General features: G+C 40.2%; 1 protein-coding gene across 1 annotated transcript in view; it reads left to right on the forward strand.

Moving 5' to 3' along the window:
• The window catches only part of SLC15A5 (solute carrier family 15 member 5), a 62242-nt gene that overhangs the window by 3391 nt on the left and 47919 nt on the right, over positions 1–10932 (forward strand). Inside the window, exon 3 of the mRNA XM_074949398.1 lies at positions 1547–1769. Within this exon, the coding sequence (XP_074805499.1) occupies positions 1547–1769 (223 nt within the window). The remainder of the gene's footprint in view (positions 1–1546; positions 1770–10932) is intronic.

Here is a 10932-nt window from a genome sequence, read left to right on the forward strand (position 1 = left end):
AAGCGTTTTTTTGCATGCAGGCAAATAAGTTGTTACTTAGCTAGGCATCAGAATACCATTGGAGTAATTGAGAATTTCTGAATGGATCTCTCGAGGCAACATTTCTGTCCTCCTGACCTCGATCCAGAAGTGCGGGTTTGAATTCAGTTGTGCGCAGCAGGTGCCCCGAGGTCATGTTTCAGACATCTTTGCACTGGAAACTCTAGCGCCTCCTTTAGAATGCTGCTGCAGCAGCAAATAATTCTGGATTGAAAGCACCTGCTGTGGATGACTGAAGAGAAATTGTCACAAGAATTTAGAAGAAAAAAATGACAGAGGATCAAGTGGGTCTGTGGAAAGGAGAAAGAAGGGGTCCAAGGCACTGAGTGAACTACCTGAGAAGATGACCTCCTTCATATTCCCTTCCTTACTCCATAAACTTCCTGTTTGGAATCCCCTTGCCCTTTGAGTCTAGATTACAAAAAAAAAAAAAAAAATAAGGCATCAAAGTGGGACAAATTGACTCCAACGATTTATCCTTGTTTTATCATTAAACTGTATACTGAATATATTGCATCTGACCACTTAGCCCTCCACTGACAACTGTCAGAGGTAGTACAAAGCATTTTCCAAAGAGGAACAAATGTCACTATAGCAAGGGAAAGTTTCTTGTAAATAAATATAAAATATTAGTCAGGGATGATGATTTGGTACTAGACTTGTTAGCGTATGTACGATGCATGGGATGTGACTCTTTATCGTGGGAGCTTATTACAAATTTTGCTTCATCCATCATCCTGGGGCTGGGGTTTCAGATTTTGATGTTTAGTATCACAATCCTGGTCTCCTGTTGCCATGCTTGAAGCAGACATGTTTGCAAATATTATGTATATGATGTATTTTTCAATCTCTCTCAAAATGCACTTAGAATGCTATGTAACTCATCAAATATGGGAGCCTCACTTTGCTTATAGGAACAATGCCGTAGATTGGAGGTGCCAAATCTTGACTGCAGAGTCCTAAAATGTGTTCTGGGGCTAACTTTTTCTGAAGCTGCAAAGGGAAGAGTAAAACTGATACAATAAGTAAAAATAACCAATTAGCATATCTGAGAATACATCATAACATTTGCCAAATTATCTGATATAGTGATAAACTACAGCGTTTGAGTTCAAGCAAGCAATTTCTATTAATCCATCTTGATAGTTAAAAGAGTAGCACAAATTATGGTAATCTTTCTTTATTTGTAAGAGAACTTCTGTGCCGCTTAACTGCAGCCCTCTAGCCCCAGGCCAGCCCTGAAAGCAGCGAAGTTCAGGTACTTCTGCCATATGTAGTCAATATTCTTGCCTAATAGTAGTATTCAGAAAAGTTCTGGACTTGTAGTTGTACCCACATCTCGCTCTAAAGGAATGGATAATTTTCTTTCTCATTGTGCGTGTGGATATTTTTTTACTAATTCAGAGACTATCATTCCAATATAGCTGTTAATCTAGAAAATAAATACTGGATTCAATGCTTCATCATTTTAACCAGTTATATATGTCCATTTTCTTCCCCATTGCAGGTACGGCCCTGCTACCTCTTGTTGCCTTCCCCTTTGAAGATTTTTATATAGACAGACGCTATATCCTTCACCCGCTAGCCAAAAAGGAGCAGAAAATACTCTTCTACTTTGGGCTATTAGCAGCCTGCTTTGGATCAGGAGGCATAAGAGCTGTAGTTTGTCCACTGAGTGCATACAACCTTGAGGATTATGAACCAAAGGAACTTCTTTCTTTTTTCAATTGGTGAGTTTCTTAATATTGCAATAGAACAACTGTGTGAGATGATGGAGCTTAATTAAAAACTCAAGTGCATCTCAATTTTTTAAAAACAAATTTATATAGGAAATCTCATTTTTAGCTGTAACAATTAGTTTTCAAATGGACTACCTAAATTTCCTTCCAGGCACATAGATTCATAAATCTTAAGGCCAGAAGGAACCACTCTGATCATCTAGTCTGACTTCCTGCATAACATAAGCCAGGGACTTTCACCCAGGGTGAATCAAGGTCAAGTGATTTGCCCAACTTGACACAGAATTAATGAGCTAGTTGCTGTGTAGAACCAAGCTATTCTATTTGGGTTCTTACACTATGGTACCGAAAGGCCTGCCAGGGATGTGGTGAAGTTGCTTGCTGGGTCTCAATCCTTTGCTCTAGGTTGAGTAGACTCTGTAGAGATGGCAAAGTTCCTTGAACACGTATAAGTACCAGCACTAAAATAAAAAAATCAAAACATCACATTTGGAACTGTCATTTACTTCAAGAGATGGTAGTCTTCCTCATGTGAATAGTGGTGATAGAAAGATAGGCCTCATAGATTATCTTTCCAGCTGTGACTGACAGGTTAGGACATCAGGTAAGTCACTTGACTTCTTCAATTTAAAGATCTATATAGTTACCAGGGCTGGCTGGAAAATTTCAGACAAAAACATCTTTCACTGGAAAATGGGGCTTCACCAAAATCACAATTTTCTACAGGAAAAGAATTTTCATTGGAAAAATTGACATGTAATATTTTGTCGTCCCAAAGTGAACTGTTTTCTTTTGGTTAAAAAACTGAAATGGAACACTTTGACATTTACAGATTTTTTTCTGGACACTTTATTCCACAAAGTTTCAACAGTTCAACCTTTTTGTTCTGATTTGGGACAAAATTATGATCTACTGGAATTTCCCTTGGGACAGAAATTCCTTTATTAGATAGCACAAATATTTACCTACCTCAGAGGGAGTTTTGTGATACTTAATGTTTGCCAATTATCCAGAAATTCTTGATTGAGAGGTGCTATATATGTGCAAAGCATTGTTGGTACTACCAACAATAAATCAAAGTGTATCTATTATGAACTGAAACTGAGCAAATCTGAAGATTGATAATGCATCACTAATGAATCAATGAATTTATTAGGTCATATTTCTGTTCATATGGGGGTGGCTTTCAGGGCTATTCCCTTCCCCCCAGTTATGTTAATATTGCAGATCTTTGGACTAAATCCAAACTTTAGTGAATAGTGTAGCTTTACTAAAGGTGTAAAAGACTGTTTGGTTCCTTAAAACAGATTCTGCCTCCTTGACCTGCCCAAAGGAGAGAGAAAAAAATCCTCCTTTTTGATTCTATTCTGAGTTTTAATCCTTAATTAGCAACATCATTTTGATTAAATAAGACTCTGGAGGATTAAGACTGGAGAGCAATCAGTTGTTCTGAAAGATAGCTCTAGAGAATTTATTGTACTGTGGTTTTAGTCATACAGAGTTGTGTTTAATCAAAGTGACATTTCTCAGTGTTGATTACAAAGGAGACATAACGACAGAATGAATAAAGTATTTCCTTGGGGGAATCCAAACGGGTCAGTTCTTGGGGCTTTGGAAGTATCAGGAAAGGTGTGTGTGATTAGAAACTAATTTCTACAGTTGTCTGGCATCTGAAGCAGGAACCATATGATTTGCAATCTTAAAACTAACAAAATGGGGTTTACTTCTTCACATTTCCTAGTCTCATTACAACCTCATAAGTATATAATCATACCCTATTTTCTCTTCTTGGTAGATTCTTTATCATGAGAATAAATGTTTAAAATACATATATATATTTAATGAGACAGTTGCACACTGTTGCTTTTTAGCAAAATCTAGATTCTTATCCAACCTGGTTTACTTCAGAAATCAGGCCTAACAGCTTTTAAAAAATCAGACGTCTTGCAAAGGAGTGAATAACTATCATCTTAACCCTAGTGTGTGGTGAGGGCTGCATCACGCTTCTAGGGCCTGAATCCAATCTCTGGAACAAACTAGGTGTAAAATCATTGAAATAAATGGAATTTCACCAATGTTAAACTAAAAAGAGGAGAACTGGGCCCTGAGAGTCTAAAGCCTGGGGCAATAAGTTAAGACCGTAGACTGGTACTACTTCTTGATGCATGAGAACTCCCATTGCTATGAATGGGAGCTGAGCAAAAGGGCTGGGGACAGAATATGGTCCTTAAATCCTCACCAACAACTGAGCTGGTAAAACGAAATTGCATCGAGATGTTGGAAAATTGTGGATTGTATAGGATCACTTCTATATCTGTCCTTGTCTTCTATTCCTTCTCCATCTTGCTTGGTGTTTCCTTTTTCCTTCTACTAATATTTCTTTCCTTTTTTGTTTGCCTCAACTCAATTTCTCAATTATTTTCATCACTCCTATTTTATATTTATCTCTTTGTTCCTTTCTCCCCGTGTTCACTACCATGGCCCTTGAATATTTGGACCCTGCAAGATGTCAGAATGGCTTTCCTTTCTGCAAAGCCTCATTGTCAAATGAAGAGAAGTATGGTAAACAAATGTTTCTGCATAGGTTTGGAAATGAACCATTATCTGGTACTTGGGTGGATATTAGTCCAAACTCCATTGCCTATAGCTAGCCTAGCTTTTGTATAACATTCTTCATCAGTAGATATCAAAACACTTTACAAAGGAGGTCAGTATCATTATCTCCATTTTACAGACGGGGTAACTGATGCATGGGGTGGGCCAAGGTCACCCAGCAGATCATGGCAGAGTCAGGAATAGAATGCAGGTCTCCTAAGTCCCAGTTCAGTGCTGTATCCATTAGGCAACACTGGCTCTCCTAATCTAACTTTGTCAGAAATAGTCAGAAACAGAGCTGGTCGAAAAACAGAATTTCTATTCCACAGAAAATTGAGACTGAAATTTTGTTTCAACCTGTTTCAGGATCAAAAGTCAAACTCAGAATTTTTCAAGAACCAAAACATTCCAAAGCACATCACTTTGACCCTATAGAATATAATATATACATAAAAGTCAAAACAAAACATTTGGCTAATTTATTGAAAATGTTGGCCTAATTGGTATGGTCCTGTGAAACTTTTTGATTTTTGTCAAATTTCCCATCACTTCTAGACAGAACCTTGGGGCAGAATCTGTGCTACTTCATTTTTTAAAAAGCGGCCACCAACCCCTTTTCTCCAATAAAACTCTGTATATCTCTGAATGGAAATCAAGCTGTTTACCTGGCAAGTATGAAGGCTGGAGTTGTCAGTGCTGGAATGTGAACCTGTGATCTCAGGGAGTATAAGCAAACCTGAGGTTCAGACTCCTGAGCCTACTGGAATATCTTTGTTAAAGGATTAAAGCTTAACACGCCAGGACTGATTTATCTGACCTGAATGTGTACCACCAAAATATCACTGGAAATCCTGTAATACTTGGTGCATGAGAAATGCTAAAGCAACTAGTAAATGGCCAAACTACTTCGGAGTAAGAGGTTGCAGAAGCAAGTATTGTGACCAAAGGCTGAGCAGAATGGGGTTAACATTTTCTTACTCCACTCAAATGCCAGCATAAAATATCTGGCTATTCCCGGTATAATTATTTGAAGTGAAATACTTAAGATGCTGACATTTAAACTGTAATTATAAAGCTTCTAAGCTAACACCCGACTGAGATTAATAGGGTAGTTCTCACCAGAAAGAGGTTGTCTTTCTTGATGTCTGTGGACTTTATAGGACAACGTGGTAGCTATTCAAATTTGGATGGTGCTCTTCACAATAGACCTACAGCCTTGCTTAAAACTGAAAACACAAACTGTTGGGGCCAGCAGCAAAGTGCCAGTGTAACATTCCAACCAGTTTTTTCCCCTCCCCACCTTCCATCACCAATCACATGAATCATGTTGCGTCAGACTAGCCCCACCTGCTAGATAGCCCTTTTTACCCAGCATATTGTATGGGAAGAACTACTAATAAAGGAAGCAAATTTAGGTTGTTTGGAAGATGCTAGTGGAGATGTCTCACCTCCCCACTTGGCCTTGAAGTAGTTCTATAGTCATTTCATAATTCTGCCCAAAGGCTTAGCAGGATCTCTTGGGTTATAGGTTGATTGTATTGATGGCCATTTTAGTAGTGTTTTGTAGAGCCAGGGGCCTTTGGATTAGGTGGCTGTAGAACCCATGCTTTGCTATAGAATAATACTCTAGCAGGAATGCTTTCTCTTCTATATACATATATATTTCTAGTTTTCAGGGTTGTGACGATAGTACAAATCAATGCAAAGATGTCTTCCTGAATCTGCAGGTAGTCTGAAACAATACTTGAAGAGTTGAATGAATCCATTCTTTTCAGTGATTAACTCTGAAAACTAAATATGATTTAAATGTCAACTGTTTTGGATCAAATGAGAATCAGTAAAATAAGCAGCTAATTATATTAATATTCAGATCTACTTCCATTTAAAATCTCCTTTATACAATGTAATAATCATAGCAGTGTAGAACCGGAAGGGACCTCGAGAGGTCATCTAATCCCCTCACTCAAGGAAGGAGTACATAATAATTAGACCATTCCTGACAGGTGTTTGTCTAACCTGTTCTTAAACCCCCCCCAATAACGGAGATTCCACAACCTCCCTAGGCAATTTGTTCCAGTGCTTAACTACCCTGACAGTTAGGAAGTTTTTCCTGATATCCAGCCTAACCCTTCCTTCCTGCAATTTAAGCCCATTGCTTCTTGTCATATCCTCAGAGGTTATCAAGAACAATTTTTCATCCTCCACCTTGTAATAACCTTTTATGTACTTGAAAGCTGTTATCATGTCCGTCCCCCCCAGTCTTCTCTTCTCCAGAATAAACAAACTCAATTTTTTCAATCATTTCTTATAGCTATCTTTTCTAGACATTTAATCATTTTTGTTGCTCTCCAATTTGTTCACGTTTCCTGAAATGTTGCTCCAAAAACTGGACACAAACTCCAGCTGAGGCCTTCTCAGTGCAGAGTAGACCGGAAGAATTATTTGTGTCTGGTTTACAACACTCCTGCTAATACATTAAGAATGGTGTTTGCTTTTTTTTGCAACAGCGTTATACCATTGACTCATATTTAGCTTGCAATCCACTGTAACTCCTAGATCCCTTTCTGCACTACTCCTTCTTAGGCAGTCATTTCCCATTTTATATGTGTGCAACCGATTGTTCCTTCCTAAATGGATTACTTTGCATTTGTCCTTGTTGAATTCTATCTTATTACGTCAGACCATTTCTCTAGTTTATTTTGAATTTTAATCCTATCTTTCAAAGCATTTGCAACCCCTCTCAGCTTGGTATCATGCACAAACTTTATAAGTATCCCGGGGTAGCCGTGTTAGTCTGTATCCACAAAAACAACAAGGAGTCCAGTGGCACCTTAAAGGCTAACGGATTTATTTGGGCATTAGCTTTCATGGGTAAAAAACCCACTTCTTCAAACTTTATAAATGTACTCTCTATACCATTATCTAAATCACCAATGAAGATATAGGACAGAACCAGAACCAGGACTGATCCCTGTGGGACCCCATTTGATATGCCCTTGCAGCTTGACTATGAACCACTGATAACTACTCTCAGGGAACAATTTTCCAACCTGTTATGCACCCACCTTATAGTAGTTCCATCTAGGCTGTAATTTTCTAGTTTGTTTATGAGAAGGTTATGCGAGACAATATCAAAAGACTTACTAAAATCTAGATCTACTATATCTACTGCTTCCCCCACATCCACAGGGCTTGTTACCTTGTCAAAGAAAGCTATTAGTTTGATTTGACATGATTTGTTCTTGACAAATTCATGCTGACAGTTACTTATCACCTTATTATTTTCTAGGTGTTTGAAAATTGATTTATTTGCTCTACAAAAAGCGAAATAAGGACAACCCAGGAAATTATAAACCAGTCAGCTTAACTTCTGTACCCAGCAAGATAATGGAGCAAATAATTAAGCGATCAATTTGCAAATATCTAGAAGATAATACGATAATAAGTAACAGTCAGCATGGATTTGTCAAAAACAAATTGTGTCAAACCAACCTGATAGCTTTCTTTGACAGGGTAACAAGCATTGTGGATGCGGGGGGAGTGGTGGACATGGTATATCTTCACTTTAGTAAGGCTTTTGATACTGTCTCTCATAGCCTTCTCATAAACAAACTAGGGAAATGCAACCTAGATGAAGCTACTATAAGGTGGGTGCAAAACTGGTTGGAAAACCATTTCCCAGAGGGTAGTTATCAGTGGTTCATAGTCATGCTGGAAGGCCAGAACGAGTGGGTTCCCGAAGGGATCAGTTCTGGGTCGGTTCTTTTCAAGATCTTCATCAATGATTTAGATAAAGGCATAGAGCAGGGGTGGACAAACTACGGCGTGGGGGCTGTATCCAGCCCTTCAGAGGTTTTAATCTAGCCCTCGAGCTCCCAACAGGGAGCGGGGTCTGGGGCTTGCCCTGTTCCGCACGTGCCAGGGCTCTGTGCAGCTCCCGGAAGCAGCGGCATGTCCCCCCTCTGGCTCCTATGCATAGGGGCAGCCAGAGGGCTCCCCAAGCTGCCCCTGCCTGAAGTGCTGCCCTCGCAGCTCCCATTGGCCGGGAACCATGAGCATTCATGGCCCGCCATACAATTTTCATACCCAGATGTGGCCAGTGGACCCAAAAGTTTGCCCATCCCTGGCAGAGAGTACACTTATGAAGTTTGTGGATGATACCAAGCTGGGAGGGGTTGCAAGTGTTTTGGAGGATAGGATTAAAATTCAAAATAATTTGGACAAACTGGAGAAATGCTCTGAAGTAAATAGGATGAAATTCAAAAAGGACAAATGCAAAGCACTCCATTTAGGAAGGAACAATCAGTTGCACAGGTACAAAATGGGTAATGACTGCCTAGGAAGGGGTACTGCAGAAAGGGATCTGGAGGTCATAGTGGACCACAAGCTAACTATGAGTCAACAGTGTAACGCTGTTGCAAAATAAGTGACCACCATTCATGGATGTATTAGCAGGAGTGTTGTAAGCAAGAAGTAATTCTTCCGCTCTACTCTGCTCTTATTAGGCCTCAACTGGAGTTGTCCAGTTCTGGCCGTCCCATTTCAGGAAGGATGTGGACAAATTGGAGAGAGTCCAGAGATGAGTAACAAAAATGATTAAAGGTCTAGAAAACATGACCTCTGAGAGAAGGTTGAAAAAATTGGGTTTGTTTAGTCTGGAAAAGAGAAGACTAAGAGGGAACATAAGAGTTTTCAAGTATGTAAAAGGTTGTCACAAGAGGGAGGAAATAAAAATTGTTTTTCTTAATCTCTGAAGATAGGACAAGAAGCAATGGGCTTAAACTGCAGCAAACGAGGTTTAGGTTGTACATTAGGAAAAACTTCCTAACTGTCAGGGTGGTTAAGCTCTGGAATAAATTGCCTAAGAAGGTTGTGGAATCTCCATCACTGGAGATTTTTAAGAGCAGGTTAGACAAACACCTGTCAGGAATGGTCTAGATAATTAATCCTGCCATGAGTGCAGGGGACTGGACTAGATGACCTCTCAAGGTCTCTTCCAGTTCTATGATTCTATGATTATCCCACCAAGTCTCTGTGACACCAACTATGTCATAGTTGTGTTTATTCACTAGCATTTTTAGTACTTCCTGTTTTTCCCCATCCTTCTTGCATTAGTACACAGGCATCTAAGATACTGATTTGATTTCCCCTCTATTTTCCCTCTTGTCTCTCCATTGCCCCTGCTATAATGGCCCATGCTCCTGACAGATTCTGACCGTTCTCCCAGGTCTCCATGTTTTTGACTTACCCATGGGCTTTTGTCACCTGCCCCCATCAAACCTAGTTTAAAGCCCTCCTCACTAGGGTTAGCCAGTCTGCATCCAGAGATACTCTTCCCCTTCCTCAATATATGGACCCTTTTTCTGCTCAGCAGACCTTCCCAGAATAGCATCCCATGGTCAAAAAAGCTGAAGTCCTCTTGGCGATTCCATCTGCATAGCCAGGCATTCACATCTAGGATGCATCTGTCTCTGCCTGGACCTCTATCTTTAATCAGAAGGATTAAAGAGAACACTACCTGCACCCCCAGCTCCTTCATCCCTGTAGTCACTTCTGATCTGCTCAGGGTCATATCTTTCAGTATCATTAGTGCCCTCACAGATGAGTAGCATGGGATAGTAGTCAGAGGTCTGGATGATCATCGACAATCCCTCAGTAACATCTCGGATACTGGCCCCTGGCAGCATACTTCATGAGATACCATGTCAGGCCAACTGCAGTTCAGAAGGGAGTCACCAAAACCACTACCCTATCTTTCCTTTTGGGAGTAGTAGCTATGATCCTCCCAGCCTTGGGGTACAGAGCTTCTCCTCATCCACCTTTTGGGGGTGATTCCTCATCACTCGTTGCCAAGGCAGCATAATCCATGGTTGGTGGGTTGTTCATAGCTAGTTCATGACGCTACCATAGAACTTCCAGTCTGCTACATCAGAGTGCCACAGAATCTGGGGCCTTGTCATAGAAAGAATTTATGTCAACTGTTCAAGGTCTTGCACGGTGACTTTTTGTTTGCTTGTTTCTGTCACTACTATCCTGACCACTTGCCCTACAGCTCCATTATAATCATCCTCAGCGGGGGAGCTATTCCACCAACACAATAACGATGTTTGAAATGTGAGGGAGCACTAAACAATTATTAGAGTTTTGAATCTTTCAAACACAGCCCCAGCCAACCCCAGCAGATGTATGGTCTCCAACAGTCAGTTTGCTGCACTGCTGCCTGTAAGACTGCTTAGCTGCTGAATCCAGGGCTTGAATCTCAAGGATCCTGCCTGTCTCTGCCCCAAAGTGGTCTCTCAGATGCTCTGAAGAATGCAGTGGAATGTCAGGAAAGGAGGTGGGGCATCAAAATCAGAAACAAGCCATAGGGTCATGTCTGTCTGTCAAGGTTCTTGTATGTAACCCATCACTGTGACATGATGATCATGTTGGTCCCTTCTGGTCTATGACATGAGCACCTCTCAGAATTTTGAAATGTGCACATCAAGATACATTTCTCTCTCTCTCTTCCCTCTAGTCAGCAAAGACTGGATATTTTTTCTTTACTTATTTTGGTGGC

This window comes from Natator depressus, chromosome 1, assembly GCF_965152275.1.
Source record: "Natator depressus isolate rNatDep1 chromosome 1, rNatDep2.hap1, whole genome shotgun sequence".
NCBI lineage: Eukaryota > Metazoa > Chordata > Testudines > Cheloniidae > Natator > Natator depressus.